We start from the raw sequence: 23441 nt of genomic DNA, 5'->3' as shown, positions 1-23441 counted from the left end.
ATGGGGAGCAAAACTACAGCTTCACTTTGTCAAAGGTTGCGTGGGGGCCAGAATTTTCCAAAGGCTGTCCAGGGGAGAGTGGGGCTGGGCTGGGCACAGAGAGGGTTTGGGCTGGGCTGTGGCTGTGTGCAGACTGCTGCCCCGTTGTGCATAGCCGCCTTCAGCGATTCAACAAACTTGTGCTTTAATGCAGTGTTGGCCTGAAATCCGTTAGCAGTGCATCAATGCGCTGGCTACAGGCAGAGGGAGAGCGAAGAGCCACTGTTGCTTGAGCAGATAACATACCTGGTGTGGGCTGGTTTAAAAGAGTACTTTGAAGTTGAATCATGAGCATTTCTTTCAAGGAAATTGCCAAATGCCTTTATTACAACGGCTGCTGGCATTGTGTCCGCTGTGGTGTGCTAATGGGCACCAAAGGTGCTTTGACAACTTGGTGTCGACTTCGTGTCTGTGATTGTGAAAACACTGATTCAGAATTTTGTCTCTGTTGATGCTCTCTGCGAGGGAGCAACATCCCAGCCCTGAGCTGCTCAGGAACATTTGAGGACTGTGTCTTGGGAATTTTTGTAAGGACATGTAGGGCTAGGACAAGAGGGAATGGCTTTAAGCTGACAGAGAGAGATTGAGAAGAGGTATTAGGAAGAAGCTCTTCCCTGTGAGGATGCTGAGGTGCTGGCAAAGGGTGCCCAGAGAAGCTGTGGCTGCCCCATCCCTCGCAGTGTTCAAGGCCAGATTTGACAGGGCTTGGAGCAACCTGGTCTAGTGGAAGGTGTCCCTGGCTGTGGCAGGGGGTTGGAACAAGATGATCTTTAAGGTTCCTTCCAACCCAAACCAGTCTAGGATCCTGCGAAACATAAGTTTCCACTGATGTTTGTTTTGTTTTGTTTTTTTTGCCTCTCAATCCCAGGCCCAAAAATATCCACAAGCCCTTCTATCCTGCTCCACACAGCTGCACGCTGTGTTCTTTCTGTGCTTGTAATTACAGGGTGAAAGAGGCAGCAGAGCCCTGAGTGATGCTCTGCCCTCACAGAGCACTTTGGGCCGGGACCCCTGAGCCTTGAGAGGTCAGCAGCTTCTGCAGCCTGTGCTGGCTGTGTGCTCTGTGCTGTGGGCAGTGCCGCTGTTCCCTCTGCACGCTGTGTTTGTAGCGCTCACCAGTCACCAAAGGGCGAGGCTCCAGAGGTGTCTGTGTGCCTCTGGTTTTGATGTGGCTTCCCCAGTGCTGCTTGGCAGAAGGGACCTGGGGATGCTGATTGACAGCTGCTATGACCCAGCTTGTGCCCAGGCAGCCAAGAAGGCCAATGGCATCCTGGCCTGTATCAGCACTAGTGTGGTCAGCAGGGCCAGGGCAGTGAACATCCCCTGTACTTGGCACTGGTGAGGCTGCACCTCAAATCCTGTGTTCAGTTCTGGGCCCCTCACTACAAGAGAGACATTGAGGTTCTGGAGTAGATTCGGAGAAGGACAACAAAGCTGGTGAAGGGCATGGAGCACAAGGCTTGTGAGGAATGGCTGAAGGAACTGGCTGAAGAGAAGGCTCAGGGGGGACCTTATTGATCTCCAGGACTGCCTGACAGGAGGTTGTAGTGAAGTGGGGATCTGTTTCTTCTCCCAGGTAACAAGTGATAGCACAAGAGGAAAGGGCCTCAAGCTGCACCAGGGGAGGTTTGCTTGGATATTGGGAACAATTCCCCAGAGGGTGCTCAGGCATCGGAACAGGCTGCCCAGGGTAGTGCTGGTGTCACCGTCCCTGGAGGTGCTCCCACACCGTGCAGACGAGCCCCTCAGCGCCGTGGCTTAGTGGCGGCCTTGGCAGTGCTGGGGCCGGTTGGACGCGGCGCCGCCGAAGCTCTTCCCACCGCGGCCGGCACCGCGACCCCGTGAGCTCCGCCAGCCCCGCGTGTGTGTGAGGGAGCGCCCGCCCGCGGCAGGTGGCCCCGACCCCGCCGCCGCGCACGTCACTTCCTCGGAAACTTTTTCAGCCGAGGAGCCGCAGCGGGGCCGGAGTTGCCGGTGCGGGCGCGGGGCTGCCCGCGGAGCGGCGGGGCTGTGCTGTGCTGTGCTGTGCTGTGCTGTGCTGTGCTGCCGGCGGGGCTGTGCTGTGCTGTGCTGCGCTGCCGGCGGGGCTGTGCTGCCGGCCCGGCATGCCCGCCCTCCCGCGCTGCCCGGGGCACGGCCGGGCCGCCCAGCGCCGCCCGCGGGACCGTTAGCTCGGGGGGCGGCGGGGACGGCTCGAGCCATGGCCCGCGACTGCGCCGCCCGCAGCCTGGACGGCATCGACCTGGCGGCGCTGCGGGTAAGGACGGGAGGGGTGGGTGTGTGTGTGTGGGGAGGGGGAGCAGCCCCCGCTTGTCGGGTCCGCGAGGCGAGCGGAGGCTTCTCCCGTGCCCGGGGGGATGCCGCTGTGCCGCGCGGAGCGGGCTGTGGGCGAAGAGGCTCTGGGCTCCGGGAGCGGGGCTCCGCCGGCAGCTCCGAGCGCTCCCGGCCCGGGTGCGGGTCGCGTTCCCGTCCCACGGGAGGGCTGCGCTGCCCCACTGGGAGCGCTCCACCAGAGAGTGTCCTTCTGCCAGGTGATGCAGGGTGATGCGAATGATGTGGAGCTATGGAGGGAAAGCAAATGAGAGATGAGGGCTTTCTGGGAGAAAATATGTGTCTGGGGAATTGGCTTTTATGTTGTTGGGTTGGGGTTTTTGTTGTGGTTTGTGCTATTATTTTTTAGGTTTTTTTGCCCAGACCTGAAAAAGTCAGCATTCACCTAGTTTGCTATGAATTTTCGACATCATGCTTTTCTGTTCGTAGGTTTCAAACACAATCCCAACTTTTGCCACCTTAAAAGCCACCCGATTAGTGTTTCCCATCCACAAGCCATTAACAGGGTTGTGTGTAATAACCCTTTTATGCCGCATCAACCCAGGCAGTTTTTATTCTTTGCACCTTCCACAGAAGAAGAGAGAAGAGTCCAATTGTGGCAAAAAACACAAAACTGTGTCTGTGTCAGCCCCAGACAGTGAAACCAGAGCAAGCTGCCTTCTAAAAATATCAGGGTAAAAAAAGAAGAAAGGAGGGCTGGGAGAAGCCTTTGCAATAGTCACAAGGCAAGGAGAGTTCCAGACCAGAGGCAGAAAGATAAAAGGCAGCAGAGACAGTAAAGTCTGCGAAGATGGCACAAGGTTTCTGGCTAGGCAAGCAAAAGTTTAACCTGGCTCTGCTTGAGGTAGCAAGGCTGAATAATGGAAGTCCTTTAGATCTTGAGCAGATACATCTGATATCCTTAAATGAGTGGTAAGAAACCAATATAAGTTTGCAAAAGAGTGGTGCTGCAAACCAGAGAACAGGCTTTGTGTCTAAGCCATCCAATGCAGAAACCTCCCAGAGGCTGTAACCACTGCAAGTTCCAGCCTTGGCAGGGGAAGAGACACTTGTGCCCCTTTCAGAGAAAGCCCTTTCAGAACATTGCAGCCTTCATTTGGGATTTGTGGGAAATGGGAGGTGGTTGGGGCTGGGCTGTAGAAATTACGTAAAGATGGTGCTATCACTTCGGCCTTGTCTTTGGTGTTCTGGGGTCCAGTGGGAGCTGCCTGGTGCTATGCTCCTGCCAGTCTTGCTGCAGTCAGGAGGTCCAGCAGGGATGCACCACTGGGATAGGAGGCTCTTCCAAACTGCACAGGCTGGCCTTGCTCCTCTTTAAATGAGTGCTGGCCATGGCTTTCCTGCTTTCCTGGAGAAAGATGTTGGGGCTGTAGTTTCCAAATAGCATCTTGATGGGGTGCTTCTGGCTTGGGTTCATGAGGGCAGTCAGGTGGCTAAAAAGCCTCTGATCTCTGCGTTACGTGCTGAGGTACAGGAGCCCTTTAGAAGAACTTGTGCTTCAGACACCTGAACCTTGTTTAGCTGAAAAGGGCATTTTGATGAGGCTCTTGCTGCGTGTGCTGTTCATTCTGCCTTGCAGAGAAGATGGATGTGGCCTGGGTGCCTCTGGGTCAGCAGTCTTTCTCTTGTCTTTTGAGTGCTCTGTAGGTGACTTGCAGGAAAGCAAGAAGGGTACCATATGGTATAGTGCATTAGAGTAATTAACCTCAAAGTGATTAATGTTCAGGCCAGGATTTTGGCGTCTGGCAAAGAGAACCTAGCAATTTGGCGGGTGCTGGCTGGTGAAGGGTTAGATGGACCATGAGGCTTAAATGGTAGCTGAGGGGAAGCACTGCATCAAAGATGATACCAAGCTCAAAGATAATGAAGAAGTTGGCCTGTTGTGAAGAATGCCACTGAACAGTGCTGATATCCAAGCCAACAAGGGCAATCCAAGGACCAAAGTCAGAGCCCAAATTAGAAGAGAGATGGCCAAGGATTTTGGCTGCACTCTGAGCTGTGGAGGCTTGAGACTCTAATGCTCAATTATCTAGCAAGGACAGGGTAGGATTTTTGCTGTATTAAAGCTAATGCTAACATTTATTTAGGTAATTGCTTGGGATTTTCCTGGAGTGTCTGAAACCTTTAGAAACGAGCTGTTTGGGTGCTAAGTCAGAATGGAGTTGATTGGAGGGAGAGGCTGATTTTGAGGCATATTAAGTTACTATATTGCATAATAAATAAGCTTGGAGAAGAAGAGTGAGGACAGCACACATTTGAGTGAGAGCGACAGTTGCCAACTCCAAGCTGAAAATGCAGTTTAGGTTTCTCTAGGTTTCCATAGAGGTGTGCTATTAACACCTCTTAATTGAGCAGGGCTACTTTCTGCAGGAGAGGTGTGGAATTGGGGTGCTGCTCGTGCTTTCCTCAGAGGAATAGAGCAGGTATTGTGCATGGAGGGCTTTGTCTGGAATTGTTCCTTGGAGAACTGCTGTGTGTTTTACTCCACGGACCACATGCAACCCACAGGACTGCTCTATGGGAAGGTCACGTGTGAATCCTTTAGCAGCAGAAGTGGATTATTGCTGACTTTAGGTCTGGTGAAGCAAGGTGTGTGGCTTGGTTATATCCAAGACTAGTGGAAATGCAGGAATGAGAGGGAAAGAAAGCACTTTGCAAAGGCTCTGGTGTTGCAAGCATTCTTATGCCTGTGTTTAGCTCCATACGTGAGTGGTCCCAGTGATTTCCTTCTGTTGTGAGGGCTTTAGGATTGGGGTTTTAAGTCTAGAAGGCCATGCTTTACTGGCTTGTCTTAAAAACAAGAGGCAAAAGGAATGGTACAGACCGCCCTTTGCATAGGTCAAAAGTGATTTGATCTGGTTTATGCAGTGTTAACTATTTTGTGTTGGGGTGGGTTGTGGTGTGGTTTGGTTTGTTTGTTTATTTGATTATTAATTTTTTTTAAATGTCTTATGAAGCTGACAATCCAGGAAGTGTAAGGTTAAAACACATTTAACATAAAGGCAAACCCAAATGAATTCATTGGTACTTTTAGTTGTGGAAGTCTGTGCTGCGTTGCTGTGGCAGTCAAAGCTATTGCCATTTATCATGATGGTTGAGTTAGTAAAGGTAGAACCTGCTCAGAAAAAAAGCCTGTATGTTTCCACTGGGATTTTGCTGCTTCTGTATCAGATATGAAGAAAGCATTGTTTATGTTAAAAGGGTAACATAAGTGTAGTGGAGAAGTAGCTTGCTACCCTAAAAAAGATGTTTTGCAACCTGGGTCATAGAAATTGTGCTTCTGAGATAATGTTTTTCTGTATCACATCCCTCAGCAGTACCAATAGGCATCAACTGACATGGCAGATTGCTGAAACAGATGTGGTGAAACAGACACATGGAATTAATAATATTTTATTATGTCATCCCAAGAAATGAGCAAACTGACGGCAAATGAGCAAAAATGGCTGAGTCAGAAACCAAGGAATTGGTCTCCTGAGTTCTTAATGTTTTTATATAAATCTCTCAAGTGAATTTTAACTGAAGCAATGGTTCCTTGAATGTGCTCGTGGTGCGGGAGCTAACATTTACTTGTCCATGCCCTGCAACAGAATGATTTTTCTGTATCTGAAAGGCTGCAACATCTTGTTATTGGAGTAGGACATCTGGTGCAGTGGTTGGTTTTAGAGCAGCCGGTGCTAAACCGGTAGGGTGAAAGTTGGTACGCTGATCACCTGCCCCATGAATCTTTCATGTAAATCAACAGCAATCTAGTTTAGGTTCAAAGCCAAGACTTCAATCCATCTGTCAAATTCACCTTATTATGCTTGCAAAACAAGACAATTGAGTGTTCTCAGCCTACCTGTAGTGTTAAGATGGTCTGGGATGGTGCATTTCCTTTTGTAAGGTAATTGGCCTCAAATGCTTTATTTAGTATTTTTTCAGTTGTATCATTCAGGTTCTTTCTTCCATTGCTAGTGCTGGGTGTTTCATAGCAGAAGACAGTAGCTCAGCTCTTTTAAAGCTTAGGAAGCTTGGAGTTCATTCCTTATTTTACTGCTAAGCTGAATCAGTTCAGTTCTTGTTCTTCACACATCTCCATTTATTTGTTGCCTCTGCCATGTTACAAGTCTTCACCAGGTTGTTTTTTTCATAGAGTTTTGAGCAACTTGACTCTAAACTCCAATATTAATGTATTTCTTACACTGTTATTTGGCAATTTCCCCTTTAGTGTGTAATGCAGATCATTAAGACATGTGCCATAGATGTTTTCATTTTGATTGTGTACAGTTACACTCCATTATGAGGTGGCTGCTTTTCTGCAAATAATGTTATTTCTTCTGCTTTTTGCAGGACCCTGCGGGAATATTTGAGCTGGTACAGGTTGTTGGAAATGGGACATATGGACAAGTCTATAAGGTTTGGATGCCTCTTTAATTTACGCTGCTGTTCTTGATAAGGCTGTTTTTCCTAAAGCAGAGATGAGCACCATTTAAGAAGATGGACAGTATTGTTCCAGTAGGAGCCTGTCTTTTCTGTGTAATGCAAAATGGTGTCACCTGCAAAGCTCTGTGCCCTGTCCTTCTGTCCTGTTTTCATGTCTCTCTGCCACCACAGGTCAGATAAGTATGTTGGCTATTGTGCTGACTTACCTCTGTCCTATTTTTTTGGCGCTGTGGTTATTTTCTCTTTTTCAAAATTATTTAATAAGTGGTTGGCACAAATTAGCATCAGTGATGGCTAAATTTGGCCAGGAGTGAGTGGAGAGCTCAGCTGAGACTAAACCAGCAGAAGTCTTCAAGACAGAGGTGCCAGTTAACCTTGTTCTGCAGGCAGGCTCTGAAGTTTTTGATTTCTGTTATTACCTTTGTCACTGTGATATCAAAGCAGAACTACCTGTCAGGAAACTACAGCAATTAAATGTTGTCTGCCATGACATGCTATGTACACTGTGCAATGCACACCTTTATTTATAAGAACTTGCCTAGAAAAGTTATTTTACTGTGAAGCCTTTCCTAAGCATGATCTAAGAAAAAATAGGTGTGATTAAGTAGGAAACTGAGTCTTTGTGGCTCCCATTTGGAGAAAGAAGACTGAGGAAGGAAAAGGCCATGCTGCTGAGCCCTTGGAGGTACATCAGTAGAGTAATGGTACTGGAGGAAGCTGTCTCATCTTGCTTTTCCCTCAGATCCCACTACTGACACATTCCTGCGTGATGAGTCTTTGTACTGGTGCAGGCTCTTTCTGCACTGGTCTCCTTTGCAGGAAGAATGCAGAGGGAAACCTTAATGTAGAAGTGCATCACTGTTCGTCTTTTTCCAGTTCCAGTGCATTGAATGCGTGTTATGTTTCGGTGTCCATCTTCTAGTGGCAGACCTGCTGTGACTGGGGTTTGGTTTCTCTTTGAAGCTATAGCTGCTCTTTCAAAGGTTATGGAAAACCCTCTACAGAAGTAGTTCTGGGGAGTTTCTGCTTTCCCATGTAACATTTTTTTTTCATTTATGTCAGAAGCGGGATCTTTCTCACGGAGCTCTTTGTCGCTGTGACCAAGTCTGTGTTGTTTCTGAGATTGTCATTGAGATACTGAGGTCACTACTAGTAAACTAAATATAGAGAATCAGGTTTACATGGACAGATTGGAAGCCAGGAGACAGTCAGGGGTGCTGTTGTCAGTGTAATCAGTTTTCTGCCTGTAAAAAGATCGTAAAGCTCCTAAATGGCTTCTGAAATAGTTGCCTTTCTTTTCATGCCTGGATTCATTTCCTATCGAGAGAGAAAATATTTCAAGCTAGTGATTACTTTTTTTTTTTAAGGATGTTGAGAGTGAATCAGTTGCTTAATCAAGGCAGAAACGAAGGAGCAGCGTAGTTTGCTTCTCTGCTGTGAAAGACAATGTTTTGAGCTGTTTTGTGGTTCACTAGATATTAGTTGCGAAAAAGTGTAAGAAATATTGACAAGACAATTAAAAATTATACCCAAAGGCTGCTTTCCACTGAGCATTCAAGAGACCAGAGTCTGATAGCTCTGAATAATGGGCGATTTGAATATCGGCTCATTCTGCACTTGGACAAGCTGCGACATCAGAGAGGTCCTGAGACACAGGGTCTTGCAAGGCTGAGGGCGCTGAGGGGACGCTTTGTGCACAAGCATCATGCGATGGAGAGATGATGGACTCTGTAACCCTGGCTCTGTGCAAGCACAACCATAATAAAGGCTTTGTTCATATTAATACATGTGACCACTGAATGTAGGGTTTTTTGCTGAGGCTCGCTTTGGGGATGGAGCTGCTCTTTGCAGGAGGATGACAGTGAGCTGTGCAGCTAAAGAAGACAGATGACAGCTGAGGTGAATGCAGTGTATGCTCCAAATGGCAGGCAGTCAGCTTGGTCTCCATTGTGAATGATTTTCACAGAGTCCAAAGCTCCAGTGCATTTGCAAATACCTCTGCAGAGGATGCTGAGCACCAGCTGAATGTACTCGGGTACGTTCTTGCCTTGCAACCAGAGCAAATATCTGTTTTCGCTGTGGGAGGGCAATTGCAATGGAAAAGCATCTTCTGACGTGACCCTAAAAAGTTAGGCTGTGGTATTCGCTTTTCCTTTTTCACTCCTGTGTAGTATGTTGTTCCTTCTGTACAGTGCTAGGACTGATGGAGTAAATTAGGGAATGCTCGAATTATTTTGTAGTTTCTCTGCTATAGGCTCATGATCATAAATATTTAAGTTATAAAGTAATCTCAGTTATCCACATAATATGTCATTAGAGCATGTTTTGTTCTTCAGAGGTGTCAGACTCTTCCATGCATTCAGAAACTACACATAGTAGTTTGCACATAATCAAAGCGCAGCTTATTTCAGGCTAAATAAACTATGTCCAAGATTACTGAATTGCTTGGTTGGCTGTGAAGATGATTCATAGGGCTATATGTTTTCATATATGCAGCTCCATAAAAATGAAAATAAAATTTAGAGGAGTCATCATTAGATTTGGGAAACAATGTTTAACAGATTTATTGAAGGCGAGTATTGTTCATACTGAATTATTCCACACCAGTTCCAGTTCAGTGTCTTTTTAAATTGAATGAAAAAGGTGTAAATTTTACCCATGGTAATGCTAGAGCTGTCTAGAAATGTTATAAAGGTGGGGTTTACATATAATAACTGACAAAAGGCTAGCAGATCTTTTGACAACTGCTGAAGTAGTAGGATGTAAAAATGTCCATAGTGGCAACTTCAGCCTTTTGGAAATATGAATTAGATATTATAAAACACCAGATGGTACCCAGAAGTGTTGAGGTTTAGACTTTGTTATCTCTTGAAATAACAGATTATTTGTTCAGTTAATTGCTGCCTTCCGGTAGCTGAAACCTGAAGAACAGCACTATGTAAGAGGTGATTTTGACTAATGTTATGGAAGGTGGTAGCAGATAGTCTTGTCTGAAGGCAGTTGGAAGTGCGTTTGCTGGTGGTTGGGAAAGTATGAGTATTTACTCTTTCTTGCCTTTGTTTCCTGAACTTTGAAGTGCTGAAGTCCAGATTGTGTCCAGTGTCTGCACTGTCTCCATTGAATGCATGTAGGAAAGAGAAGTTTCTGAACTTCCCGTGCACTGCTTTTTGCAAGGGCTATCCATCTTTCTGGAACCCCTTGAGGCCAGGGACCACAAAGACTGTGCTGGGGACATGACGTTGCTCTCTGATATATGAGGGCCAGGGTTTGGGGTTCTTTAGAGGTGCTGATCATAAGAACTTTAAGACAGGGCAAAGCAATGTTTTGCATCATGTAACTGTCAGTGTCATCTGGGAGAAAGTGAGATTGCTGAAGGTGTTACTTACAAGTTCTTTGGTGTTGCTTCCTCCCTTGGCTGCAGCCATGATGCCTTGTAGCCCCCTCTTGCAGGCTGCCTGAGGAAGCTTGATTTGGGTGTTGCTAGGGTTGGCAGTAAAACCGCAAAAAAGAATGTAGGAGATTTATAAACGACACCTTTTTTAATTTGCTAGTACTTGCTACATTACTGTGAAGAATGTGCTGTTAAAGGTGGTACCTTTGAAAGTACTGTGGAGCTCATGTCTGTGGCTATGTGGGCTGCTCTCAGGGTGCTTGATGCTGTGTCTTGCAGTGTAGCTATGACTGTTCAGACCTGACGGTGTTGTGATTTGAATAATTATCTCCAGCAGGTTAATCATATGGATGCCCTGCTTTCCTTCCACAGTTGAACTCCATTGCTATGATGAGTTGGATAGTGACCATGTGTCACCCTTGATGTAGAACAGCTGTATCTTGCTCTGTGCTTGTGCATTTAGTAACAACTAAAACGTCAGTTTGGGGGGCTATACGAAGTACTTTTTGCAAAGACTTCAGCTGTTTCATGTTCTTTGAGTGGTGTGTCTTCAGTAGGAGCCTGGTAATTTCCTAGCTTTTAATTTTCAGTGCAGGGTCATTTTTTGAATGGGTGAATGGGGAGAAATGGGGCACTTGAAGTGGGTGCCGTTTTTGGAGTGTTTGGGTCAGACAATTGCTCTTGAGCTTTGGAAGAGCCTGTGGAGCTTTGAGCTTGTAACTGCTTTGGTGTTTTAGTGATTAAGATAAAAAGGAATTGCTCCTAATCCTACTGATTCAGCTGTGCTCTGAGAGTCCTCATCCTTCTAAAAGTGTTTTCATGGGCCAGATGAGGTCATCAGCAGCATCTGTGCAATCTGCTTGTTTTGAGAGGCACCTGACTGAGGTTTTGACTGTCTTAATGATGTGGATTAGCGCTCTCTTGGGGCTGGCATTTTTGAGTGGCCTAAGGAATGAGAAGGTTGTGTCTTTGGCAAGTTCCAGCACTGACGTTTTTTGGAGCATGATCTTACAGACTGATGATAAACCTTGACAGATTTGCAGCTGCTGTGTGTGCAGAATGGTTGTATCCTTAACAGAGTCTGAGGGCACAAGAAACTTGAGAGATGCTCTGGTCTGGGACTGTGACAATCAAAAGGGGAGAAGTGGCTTCCTGGTAACACAGTTGATGAAAATGAAGCAGTGGTGTTGCTGCAGCTTGGCAGAGGGTGGAAGCAAGCCTGCCTTCCTGTAGTGGCTCTGCCCAGCTGGTATTTTTATTTCTATGTAGTCACGTAAGACTCTGGATGCAAAAAGGAAGCAGGTCTGAGTAGGGAAGTGTTTGGGGTTGTTTTGTTTTGCTTTTTAAATACAGCTGCTTCTTGGCACCGAACCATGCTTCAATTGTTGACGAGAGGTAGGAGTTACTCTACTGTTGCTACACAGTGTCAGGAGTGTACTGAAGCATAAATAAGACTTTTCAGTTTCTCTTAAACAGTTTGAAAGTCTGCTAAGCTATTAATAATTAATTTCTGTGAGCAGCTGGCTGAAGAAATTGAGACCAAGTTGGGAGGGGCAGGGGGAAGCCACATGGGGGTTTTCTTTGAGACTTGATGCTGCGTGGAAACAGTCACAAGACCATGCAAAGTTATGAAGTGTTAAAGTCTGTGGACTGTATTGAAAACCTTAACTGATGGCTGCACCCCCAGCAGTTACTGGGAGGTTAAATGTAACATTACAGTTACCTTCAGTGTAATCCAGAAGGTGAATATGTATAAGCTGAAAACTACAAAACTTCTGGGGGTGGGTCAGAAGTAGCCACCTTCCGAAAAATGTGTCTTGGGGCTGAAATGCAATTTCAGAGCCTCCAGATTCCTTCAGAGATGTTAAAAATGTCACATTGTCTTGTGGTATTTTGCTGTCATTTGTGGTTAGTTACAATTTTCAAGCCAATCTTAGCCTTCAAGGCACTGAGATTTTGGTAAGTAAGGAAATCAGTTATTCGTTACAGAAATGACAAAATGCTACTCTCTGTTTCACTCATGGTTCATAGAAGTGCTTGTTTGTCTATTAATTTTCTTTATTTTGGTTTTTAGTAGCATAGCTGAGTATTTCATCCATATGAAAACTAGTTTATTATTGTAGGCAACAGTGTATAAAGGCACATTCCTGTGGTGTAGAGAATGGAGTCAGCAACTCATTGTGTAGATCCTTGGTTCAGTAGTGCAAACAAGTAATGGAGATTGTCTGCTAATCCTGGCAGTAGGGATCTCTTTCAGGAATAAGTCTGAGCTTAGTATGTGCTAGTGCCATTGTAATAAGATCTGAAATGCTGTGGTGCATGTGAATGGGTTGCCTTGAAGGCTTAGTGTCTATAGCTGTAGTATCATTAATACACTAGAGAGGCACTGTTTGGTGTTTCAGTATTTAACTTCATGCTTCTGGTTTTAATAACACCTATGAAGTCTGCATACTACTGGATGTGCTGCTTCTTCTTCTGTCAGTTGTCCTCAACTCCTAAATACACTGTCATGCATGTCTGCTTTTATTAAAGCTTCCGTAACACCGTGGTGGTCCTTCTCCTCCTTCACTAGAAAGGCTGTGGAGTTGGCAGTGCACTCTTGCAGCAAAGAGAGCATCCTGTGCCTTGGTAGGTCTGTAGCAAGCAAATAAGGGCACACTCTTGCTAGGCCACGCCTGGAATACCGTGTCCCATCTTTGCTCCCCCAGTGCCAGAGATACATTGGGAAACTGGAGAGGGTCCAACAGAGGGCCACCAAAATGCTTAGAGGGCTGAAGAGCTATGTGCATGAAGAAGCAAAGGCTGAAGGAATTGAATTTTTTTCAGCCTAGGGAAGAGAAGGCTGAGGGCAACCTAGTCACAGTCTTCAAGTGCTTCAATGATAGTCTGTATAGAAGATGAAAGTACAGAGATGCATGGAAGAAGAGGAATGAGGCACAGATTGCTCAGGAAAAATTCCATCAAGATACCGTGACATTAGTGTATTATGTGTATTTAATTGTCAGAGCCAGGAGCATTTTTTTCTCATATCGTTGTTTTTTTGGCAGTTGTTTTGGGGGGTTTAGTTGGTTGGTTTGGTTTTTTTTTGTATCTTGGCTTCCCTACTTATTTGTATGGCAATACCAAACTGTACTGAGTGCTAGAATTTAAAATCATGGATCATACATGTGAAATTAATTAGCAAATGGTGAAGTCCTGGTTCTAGTTAGTGAATATTTCAGAGGAATTCAGTTAAGATTTTGAGCTGTAGAACTAGTTTATCAAAAATAGAAGAGTAAGGATGTGAAAAAACCTCTCAGCTGTGGAGTGCTTTTATACAATAAAGGCTCTTTGACTGAGCAGAGCAATGTACAATAATTAGATGTGCCATATCACCCATTAGAGAGTAGTAAAATCCTTGCAAGTAATTTGTTGGCAGGCCTGCCACTTCCAGCTTTTCCATATTTTGGACCTGAATGCCCATATGGGAGACAGCAATACCTTTTCATCCTAAACTGGTGACATTTTTCAGCCCACGTTGCATAACACTTCAGATGCTGGCACTGGGACATGCTGTTTTGAAGGTAAGAGAACATGCTAAAAATGCACTGGTGATAACATGAGGACAGTAGGAAATAGTTCAAGCTCTTAATTCCTCACTCAAGCAGTTTGAAACACTTTAAGCACCTCATTAGTGATACTGATTTTGATACTTCTGACTGCTCAGCAGCAGCCAGAATCAGGCGTGACGATTCATATCAGTGACCAGTGCTTCGTGTCTGAGTTTTACAATATCTGACCTACTCAGAAGTATTTAATTGTGTATGTTATCTCTTCAAAATAAATCAGTGGGGTTGGAGGAAAACTTGTAAGAAATTGTCTATTTGCAGTGCAGAAAACTTCCCAGACACGTAATGAGTTATTTGAGGTAACAATTTTAAACAGAAAACATAGTGTGTTGTTTATAGATGTTTGTAGCTGTAACTTTTGCCCTGAGGGGCCATCTGGGAGCAGTTCAAAGCACTACTGTGCTTGTGCAAGAAACATTTCATATGTGCTCGGTACTTGAGCACTTGCAGTGCTTGGGCTAGGACTAGAGCTAACTTGTGGCAGTATCAAGCCCATTGTTGTGTTGCTTTTCAGGACCTAACTGAAGTAAATAGCATTAAAGAATTGCTTTTGTTTGTTACTCAGGTGAAGCCATGAACTGTCCTGCAAACTGTGTGCCGATTTATGTCCGTATAAAAGTTGCACAGAAGCCTGCCAGGTCAGGCAGTGAGGCTTTTAGCACTGGGGATGGGTTGGAGCAAGTCCAGAGGAGGGCCAGAAGGATGATCAGGGGACTGAAGCACCTCCCGTATGAAGACAGGCTGAGGAAGTTGGGGCTGTTCAGCCTGGAGAAGAGAAGCTGTGAGGAGACCTCAGAGCAGCCTTCCAGTATCTGAAGGGGGCCTATAGGGATGCTGGGGAGGGACTCTTCATTAGGGACTGTACTGACAGGACAAGGGGTGATGAGGTCAAACTTACACAGGGGAAGTTCAGGTTAGATATAAGGAAGAAGTTCTTTACTGTGAGGGTGGTGAGGCACTGGAATGGGTTGCCCAAGGAAGTTGTGAATGCTTCATCCTTGGCAGTGTTCAAGACCAGGTTGGATGAGGCCTTGGGTGATACGGTTTAGTGCAGCGTGTCCCTGCCCATGGCAGGAGGGTTGGAACTTGATGATCTTAAGGTCCTTTCCAACCCTAACTATTCGATGATTCTATGAGGGATGTTCCTACAGCTTTACCCTGGCATGGTCAGCTGGTATGGATGATTACCACAGCGCCTCTTCTATGCTATCCGAATTGCCCAGCAAGCAACAGAGGCCAGCACCAGGCAAACCACCAGCTACATGAGGTGTGTGGCACAGGGGAAGAGGGGTGGGTAGGACAACCAGCCAACCTAGATGGGAGCAGAACCTGTGCCACTAACAACATGTTCCTTGTTCTTGGTCCTTGGAAGAGCTCCTCCAGAAAGCATGACTCTTACCTCTCAGAGCCATGTGGATTCACTCAGGGCTCTCTGATAATGCTGCTCTGAAGTTATTGGGAGCTTCACAGCTCCAGTGCTCTGGAAGGAAGCAGTGTTTGGCACAGCTGTGATCTTTAAATCCAAACACGGCTGGCTCTGGTGGTAGCATGGCTATTCAGGCTGCAGCTGCCTGGATGGACAGCAGCAAAATCTGGTGGGACACTTGTTCATCCTGCCCTTCCAAGGCATTTGTGGGGAAATGGAGTTTAAAAGCCAGTTTTCATTGTCAGCTCAGGTCAGACAGCTTGCTCAGTCAGTAGACACAGGTGCAGGTCAGCCCCTTGTCCCATCATAATGAAATTTCCAGTAAGTAGTTTTAGATTGTAATGTCCCATTTCAGTTGTACAATCCATAGATGTGATAAAATTGTCCTTTTTCTGTCTGGTATTCAGCTGTTCTCAGGCTGCTGGCCAACAGTAATTTTCTTGGCCTGCACAAGTCTGTGAATGTGGATCTTGGGAATAAAACTAAAGAAGAAACTATTTTTTAGCTGGCTGTTGTACATTTTTTTATTATTATAATTATTTAAAGCCCTTGTGTGTTATAAACCTGCCCTTGCAACCTATTGGCTTTGTGGGATTCCTGAAAGGTTTGTAAGATTTGATTTAGAAGCACCTTTACAAAGGTCATTTCTTCCCCATTCCTTTCTTTCTCCCCATGAAAAGATGAAACCTCAGTAACTTCTGAGGTCTCAGGGAGTGAAGAATCCAGAAGACATATTTTGTAGCAGCTTGTGGCCTTTTCAGGCCCTGCACAGATACTGTTATTAGCTAACATGTAATGGCTTGCCTGTGGTCCTGGCAGTGCTTTAGGTACTGCCTTCATGTAAGAAATACGCTTTTTCATGAAGGTAAGAGAGGGGTTGACTTGGGCAGCTGCAGTTCAGGAGATGCAGCTTTTCTTCCTGCCTCTGCCTCTCATTATTGCTGGAAAACACATAAATTTGCTGGAAATGGAGCTCTCCTTGTGACTGTAGCTGCTGAAATGGAGGCAGTCCTTGTTTTTTGTAAAGTGCCTTGGGATTCTGGTTAAGAGGAATTGGTGTACTTACGGAGGTGACTTGTGAGAATTGGTTAGCAGCCACTTACTGAACAACATGTTGTTTGAAAACAGTTTCACTCGAATCAAAACATGTTGGGTTCAACAGAAACGTTAGAAGGAAGAATTTCAGAAATGAGCTGGCTTTCGTTTTCAAACTTTGTTGCAGAAATGTCAAAACATTGCATTTCATTTGCTTCACTTGAACAGACATTTTCATTTAGCAGGATGTTTGATACTTCATAGATTGTCTTTAGGACTGCAGACTCAAAACCAAGGTACTGTCATACTGAAGTAATTTGGCATTAACAAAATAAACGTCAATTAATGTAAATTCTTCTGACTTTCCATTCTGTGAGGAGTGTTTGCAACCAGAGTGAGACTCATTGGCAAAATCCTGACATTTTCTTGAGGCTTAGTGAATACTGGAATTGAGCAAATTCTGTTTTCTGACTCTTCAGTTGTGCAGTTGCTACATCTGATATCAATGTTTTTGATAAGTTTTTTTCTTGTATTTCTGTTACTAAAGTGGGGACATTTTGAGGAGAAGGGCATGAGAGAAAGCGTGGTGGCCTTCTGAAAATATTTATTTTACTGAACTTGAGTAGTCTTCAATCTTTCTCGTTTATTATGCTAAATTTTAGTTTGGATTTTTCCTAGTAGTAAAAAATAACAAAAGAGCAACCAACTTACTGCTTACTTCTGCTGTAGTAGGTTTGTCTACTCTTGTTTTACTCTTGGCTTTAAACCTGTGAGCAGTTATACTGAAATATGCAACAAAACCAACATAAAATAAATATGCACATGGCTTGGATAATGGACTCTCAAATGTATTATTTACACAGATTGTCAATGATGTTGTTATATGGAAACAGGGAAGAGCCAAGGAAAAATAGTTTTGCTTTAATATTTGCTTTTTCCAGTATAAGATGAAATATTTATCATAAGAGGCTCCTTGTGAACATTCTTTCCCCAGAAGCCAAATTGTATCAGCAGATATCCAATTGCCTTTTATTAATATCAGAGGGTAGAGTTAGGTATTGTTGACCAGCATATCCCTGCTGCTCTGAAAATCAAATTGCTGTAAGCCTCCCTGTTTTTCATCAGCTGCTGACAGCAGGAACTGGTCCTGTGTGTGCGTTTTGACCTACAGAAGAGGACAGGCAGTACCAGTACATGATTTGAGTGCACCAGAGCATTCCTCCTGTGGGATTCTTTCTTGATGAAGGGTGATTTGTTTCCAGAGGCATTAGAGTATGTTTTGTCATCTTCCTCTGGGTGGAAGATTGCCAAACTGTGCAGGCAGGCACATTGACATTTGAGGCGCAGGGTGTGCCCAGTGAACCCAGCAGTGCGAATCCTGGGATAGCTTGGGCATCGCGGAGGTGGTCCGTGCCAGTAAATGTGGTGCGCTCAAGGTACATTGAGCTCTTTGTGCGTGTGCAGATCAGCCTAAGTAGTTCTGATGTTTCCCAGAAGCGTTGAGCTCCTGGCTCACATGCTGTCAAGCAGGTGTGCACATGTTTATGCCGTAGCAGATTTGCTGGATGCCCACCTGGGATAGTTTCCTTAGCAGAAAAAGAGGTTGCATCTGTAGAAGCCTGCTCCCCATAAACCTGACTGAAGATAAAGAAAGGATGACGGAATAAAGGGAAGCACTAACTTTCCTCTTGGACACTTGAAAGATTTAAGTCAGAACTGTTTTGAATAGAGGAAGACACAAAACAAAGCCTGGAAACTCAGGTCCCTGATTCTATAGGCTGGAGAATAAAGTTAGAGAGGATTTAGGATTCACCCTTTTCTCTCTTCCTTCCTTTGCATCATATTAGTTTCCAGGTACCGACTTGGTGAAAGACTTTGCGCGGTCTGTATCCCTAGCTTGTGTGTTGGACCTGTGTTTTCATGTTGGCCCACGAATTGGCAGGTATAGCCATGCGTGCTTTAGGTTTCTGCATATGTTTGCAAAGCACCTAGTGCATTCACAGGGCTGTTCAGATGGTTACAAGAAATGCCTGGTTAGGTTGTGTAATGTCATTTTGCTTCTTGCTTCTGCCAAATTCACAGTTCTATGACCAGGAACAAAAGAAAATGACCTTAATCAGCCCCGGATGATGCTTGGAGGCTGCATGGCGCTTGTCCTGCCTTGCAGATGAGTTTTGGATGTCATAATAAGTAGACTAAAGACAGCTTAGCTTTCTGAGTTCTTGGGGTTGCTCTGTCCTGCATTGTTTGCATTACAGAGTTGTGGCAGACCTCTGCCTTTTGATGTTATTAATATTAAAATAGAGTAAATCTTTGTACTGCAGAGATGCTTTGTATTCCCACTCTGGCAGGCTTGACTGCAGGGCTCCAGGCACTCCCACCTTTGCCACAGAGGCAGTGCAGAGCCTTCTCATGGGAGCTGGACCAGGGCTGAACAGGGGTTGTAGGTGTCAGTGGAGTCCGGGATGGAGAGGGCGGTGTGCTATTTAAACTGTGATTATTAATGGAGAGCCTGGCTGGTTGAATCCTGTTGTGTGTGAATGCTGCTTGAACTTCCAGAACAGTTGTTCCCTCCAATTATGGGAGCATATGCCAGCAGTGGATTGTCCTTCCCTTCTGGCTTCCTTTACTGCTAAGCAGGTCACATGAATGTCATCATACAGTGCCTAGTTATCTAAACCTGTTCATGGTCGATAGTCATTGTGTGATATGGGAAGTCCCCAGAGACTGTATGATGCATTTTCATTTCCAGGGTTCTCCTTATAAAACAGGAGCATGATCAGAAAGGGAAACAGGGAAGCTGCTGATTCTTCATTTCCCCACCGCGGGGCAGGCTGCTGACTGTGTGCTTCTCTAGGTGTGTTTCCAGGGGTTGGTTGTGATCTGATGAGCCATGTCTGGCTCGTGCCCTGGCTGCTGAGGAGGACATTCATGTTCGTGCATCAGAAATGGCTGAAAGAACCCTTATTAGCAAGCAGTGTTTGAAATACAGGAGATGATGCAGAGGGCTTTACATCTTTTCTTTTCTTTTTTTAATTATTATAATTATTGTTTTTATTATATCCCCCCCCCCCCCATTTGCCATGTCCACGTTTGCCATCAGCATGGCTGCTCATTTCTGCGTGTGCACTTCTGAGGTTTAGCGTTTCTAACCCACGTGCTCTGGACTGGGTTATGTGGATGCTGGTGTCGTTACATCATGGGGTGTTTGCCTGGAGCTAGTGATGAAGCAGAACAGCAGCACTCTTGAGGTTTGGCAGAAAGCAGTCTCTTACGTTGTTATTCTTGACTTTCTTTTTTCTTGTCAGAAAGCAAAGGAAGCTTTAGCAGGTAGAAGGTTGTTGCCTGGCCACAGAAACATGTTCTCACATACGACTGCTGCAAGGGCAAAACCACTACCTGGGCCCACCCTGGCTGTGGCCACCATTTGCTGCCCCAGTTAGTGATAAAACCTGTGTTCTCACTGGATCATGAGATGTGAATATCAGGCTTACACCAGTCAGCTTTTTAATAGGTGTTGATTGCTGACTTTCCTAAACTCAGTTATTTTAAAAAGAAGAAAAAGCTGGTAACAGAAATAAATGGAAATTTCCAAACAACTTAGCATTAATCTCCCTCTTCAGTCTGAGCATTGTGAAACTGCATGGACAGAAATAGAGTTATGTGAAAGATCAGCACTTGAGGAAATGATGCCCAATGTAGCTGGATCAGTGAACAGAAAACAGCAAACAAGCCCAATGCAGGCCAGTGAGCATGTCCACACTTAACAAAATTGAGCTGGAAATACATTTCTAATTAAAGCTGGCCAAACCATGTGTGCAATGCAGGTCTTTAAAAATTGCTGTTTAGAACCTCATTTTTTCTAGTCCTCTGTACATGATGTCATTTGTTTTACCCATTCAAAGTGACTAGAAAATGCTTTCTGCTCACCTGGCACTTGTTTGGTTGCAGAGTAAATGGCAAATAGCGATCAGTGCTGGGGAGCCAATTGCTAAAGGTGCCTTAGTAACTAATTTCAGAACCCCTTGTTGTTATAGTTATTTTCTTGTGCAAGCGTGTCAAAAATACGCATTTTCTGTAAGCCTCAGCATTGCAAATGTGGAAACGCTTTTGCAGTGTTAATGCCAGGACTCGAGGGAGTAGCCTACAAACACTTGAGAGATGGGTTTACATATCAAGGTGAATTCTGAAGTTGTTTAATCTCTCTGGCTTTTGAGGGAAGACTAAACAGTAAAACTACCAAAATGCAATTGCTTGCTAATTTGTCCTTTCTTATCTTGTCCCCCAGCTCTGAACTCGGCAGTCCCAATTGCTTTGTGGAGTCCTTTAAGATCTCTGCTAGCACATACACCTGTAGCCCCCACTTGCTTCTTTGCCACCCCAGATCTGACACTTGAGCGACTGCTCCCTGTGCAGATATAAGCCCCTTGGGCAGGAAGCAGCCTGTGCTGCTGCTGGCTGCAGATTGCTACGTGCTCCAGGGCTGGCCAGCTGGCAGGCAATGTCAGGCAGGAAACCACTGAGCCCACTCTGGAGCAATGGCATTTGTCTCCATCTCCAATTTTCACAAAGCACACAGGAATTAAAACACCTTTGAGACTTCTTTCTCTCTGTTTTGGTTAAAATGGGCTGAAAGGTTAGAACATGGTCAGATGCAAGGGCAGCGCAATCACATACTCTTGTTTTCTTAAGAAACATGACTAAGCTTCTGTCTTTGATAGCAGAGGCAAGCTTGCACTCCCTAATACCATGTCCCTCCCTGTACCTAAAGGTTCAGAAACAGGAAGGCAATACAAAGCACTTGGGAGGTAGGTTTTCTGGTAGGGTGTTTTTGTATGCTCTTTGGTTATAATTATTTTGTTAATGCACTTTTGTTGTAAATAGAGACCTTATTATTTAAAGTTCTGTTATTTAAATACATGCTGTAGAGTTTCAGCTGACCCTGCAAAATTTGTCTCTGGTGTGTAATTGCCAGATTTATCCTAAGGAGCAATGAGCTGTTGGTGGTGTGCTTTGGCATCTGGTTGTGAATGATGGAAGATGCAAAGAAGCTGCAAAGCGAAGTTATTTTGAAACTTGGGGATGGTTAAACTTTTAGAGTCAATTTTGAAGTGAGTATAATTAGAAGAAGATGTTAAGGCAGAGATGCTAGTTTTTAGAGCTTACATCATACATGTAAACCAGATTTCAAACGCTTGCTACTCCACATTTCTCCAGCAAGCTGCTGGCATTAGCTGGATGCTTTGTGGAATGTTTAGGTTGTTTAGCTGTTTTGGTTTGTTTTTTTCTTGACAGCTGATTTGTGATGTGATGCAGCTGGTTGGACACTGTTAGTATTACAAGGTGAACAAGGTTCAGGGTTTGGAAAATGAGAACTGGGTTTCAGACTGAATCACAAGAAGGGCTCCGGTGCAGCTTCATTGATGCCTGAGTTTTCATGGACTGGGTCAGTGGATTTCAGTCTCAGTTTTGAATATGTATATATGTGTGCATCTGCGTGTACTTTGTCCATAGTGTCTTGGGCCCCACTGTGTTTGGTGCTGTACAAGTTTACAGAAGTGCCATTGCTGCCTGGGAAAGCTTCATGTACAACACCAACTGACAAACTGTCAGTGAGAGAAATCCAGTCAAACCTATATGCCTCTGAACGTAAATGTATGTGTAATCAGTCAGAATAGCAAGTGTTCTCTATTTCCATCTGGCCTTCATTTGTAGCTTTACCAAGCAATTAATTCCACCAGGCAGTGAATGTTGGATAGTGTAGTTGCTTGTCAGATACTTTTACACAAGTGGACACTCTGCAGTAAAGGTGTAGACTAATTTCTTCTGTCACACTCTGAGTCAAACCTGTGATGGGATCAGTGTGAGCACACCTTCTCCAACAGAGAAAGCAAAGAATATGCATGTTTTTCAGTGGAAAACTTGGTGCAAAGTAGGATTTGTTTTGTTTGATAAACTTGAGCTTTTATGGGACAAATTCTGATCCAGTAAATTCAACAGCAGAAATTCCTGTGAACTTCAGTGGAGCCAGAGCTTCATGTAATAACTCAAGCATTAGAGGAAACTATCAGTAGCTGTTGGTGGGAAGTCCTACAGGGAGGCACTGGGAAGTGTGGCCAGCAGTGCATCAGAGGAGGCCACGGGGTCCCCAGCCTGTGCTGAGGCTCTATGTTTGTTTTACCCAAATGCCTGGTTCACTCTATAGTGCACTGCTTCATCTTACGCTGTACAAAATGAACTTGGGTTGTTTAAGCAGGGGAAGGCAAGGAGGTGAGAGTTTCAAAATCTGGTAAAGCTGTTCAGTGGTTAATTATAGGAAACTCTTGGTACCTTTTGTGACCAGTTCTTCCAGTGGTTTGCTGCTGCATTTGCTTCATACGTGCTGTTAATTATGCCAGTCTGCACTGCTTCAGGCTCTGCAGTTCTTCAGCTCTGATGTGTTTTAGCCATTTTCTTTAAATTGTTCTGCAGGGTTTGTTCTGTTTTTGTTTTGTTTGTTGCTTTAGTTTTTCCTCTCAAGACTTCACTGTTCATTTCTCTCTCTGCTGTGATTGACTTCAATCCCTACAAGTAATACAGCAAATTGGAAGATAAAGTGCTGAACCGTAACAGCTTGTGGCTGTTCAGGAACTATTACTGCACATCTGACCTATGCTTTGCTCAAGAGGAGAAGCTTTGCCAGCCAGGCTTCTGCTGTATGAAGCTGATTAGATCAGTTTAGGGAAAAATAACACCAAGGCTCTTCTCAAATTCAGATTTTTTATTTTTTTATTTTTTCTTCAAGAAAGTGAATTTGGAAGCACTGAATCCTTCTTAACTCAATTAGAAAAGTGAGGTATACTTTTAAGAATAATTAGAAGGGGAGTCTGGTTTTATTTGGAGACCAGCTTAATACTGAAAGCCTTTCCAAATGCTTAAGTAATTGTCTCTTGAGCTTTGTGGACCAGCTAGCCAATAGAATTTTGGAAGGAAATTGTAATTGACTGCTGCTGCGAGATCAGTGCCATGGAGTTCATCTCTTACAGAGCTCATTCAGAAGTCTGGAGACTGATGTATTTTCTCACAGACTAATTGTGTCCATTAACTCCCTTTTAATTTTTGGAGAGGATGTGTCAAATAGAGCCAAATGAAAAGGCACTGAGAGCAGATGCTCTTTTTTTCCTCAGTTAAATGTTCTGTGAAGACT

At 44.7% G+C, this 23441-nt stretch overlaps 1 protein-coding gene across 2 annotated transcripts in view; it reads left to right on the top strand.

Annotated features, from left to right (window-relative positions):
* The window catches only part of NRK (Nik related kinase), a 108892-nt gene that overhangs the window by 8511 nt on the left and 76940 nt on the right, over positions 1–23441 (top strand). Inside the window, exons 1-2 of one of the 2 annotated variants that reach the window (XM_061446019.1) lie at positions 2143–2296; positions 6703–6768. In XM_061446019.1, the coding sequence (XP_061302003.1) occupies positions 2240–2296; positions 6703–6768 (123 nt within the window). In that variant the 5' untranslated portion in view covers positions 2143–2239. Of the gene's footprint in view, positions 1–2142; positions 2297–6702; positions 6769–23441 lie in introns of those variants that run through there. The other variant, XM_061446020.1, reaches the window with a different exon arrangement.

This window comes from Pezoporus flaviventris, unplaced genomic scaffold (genome assembly GCF_033815535.1).
Source record: "Pezoporus flaviventris isolate CSIRO_AGI_PZ_B2104156 unplaced genomic scaffold, CSIRO_AGI_Pfla_v1 ptg000005l, whole genome shotgun sequence".
NCBI lineage: Eukaryota > Metazoa > Chordata > Aves > Psittaciformes > Psittacidae > Pezoporus > Pezoporus flaviventris.
This window is presented reverse-complemented; position numbering and strand designations above follow the sequence as displayed.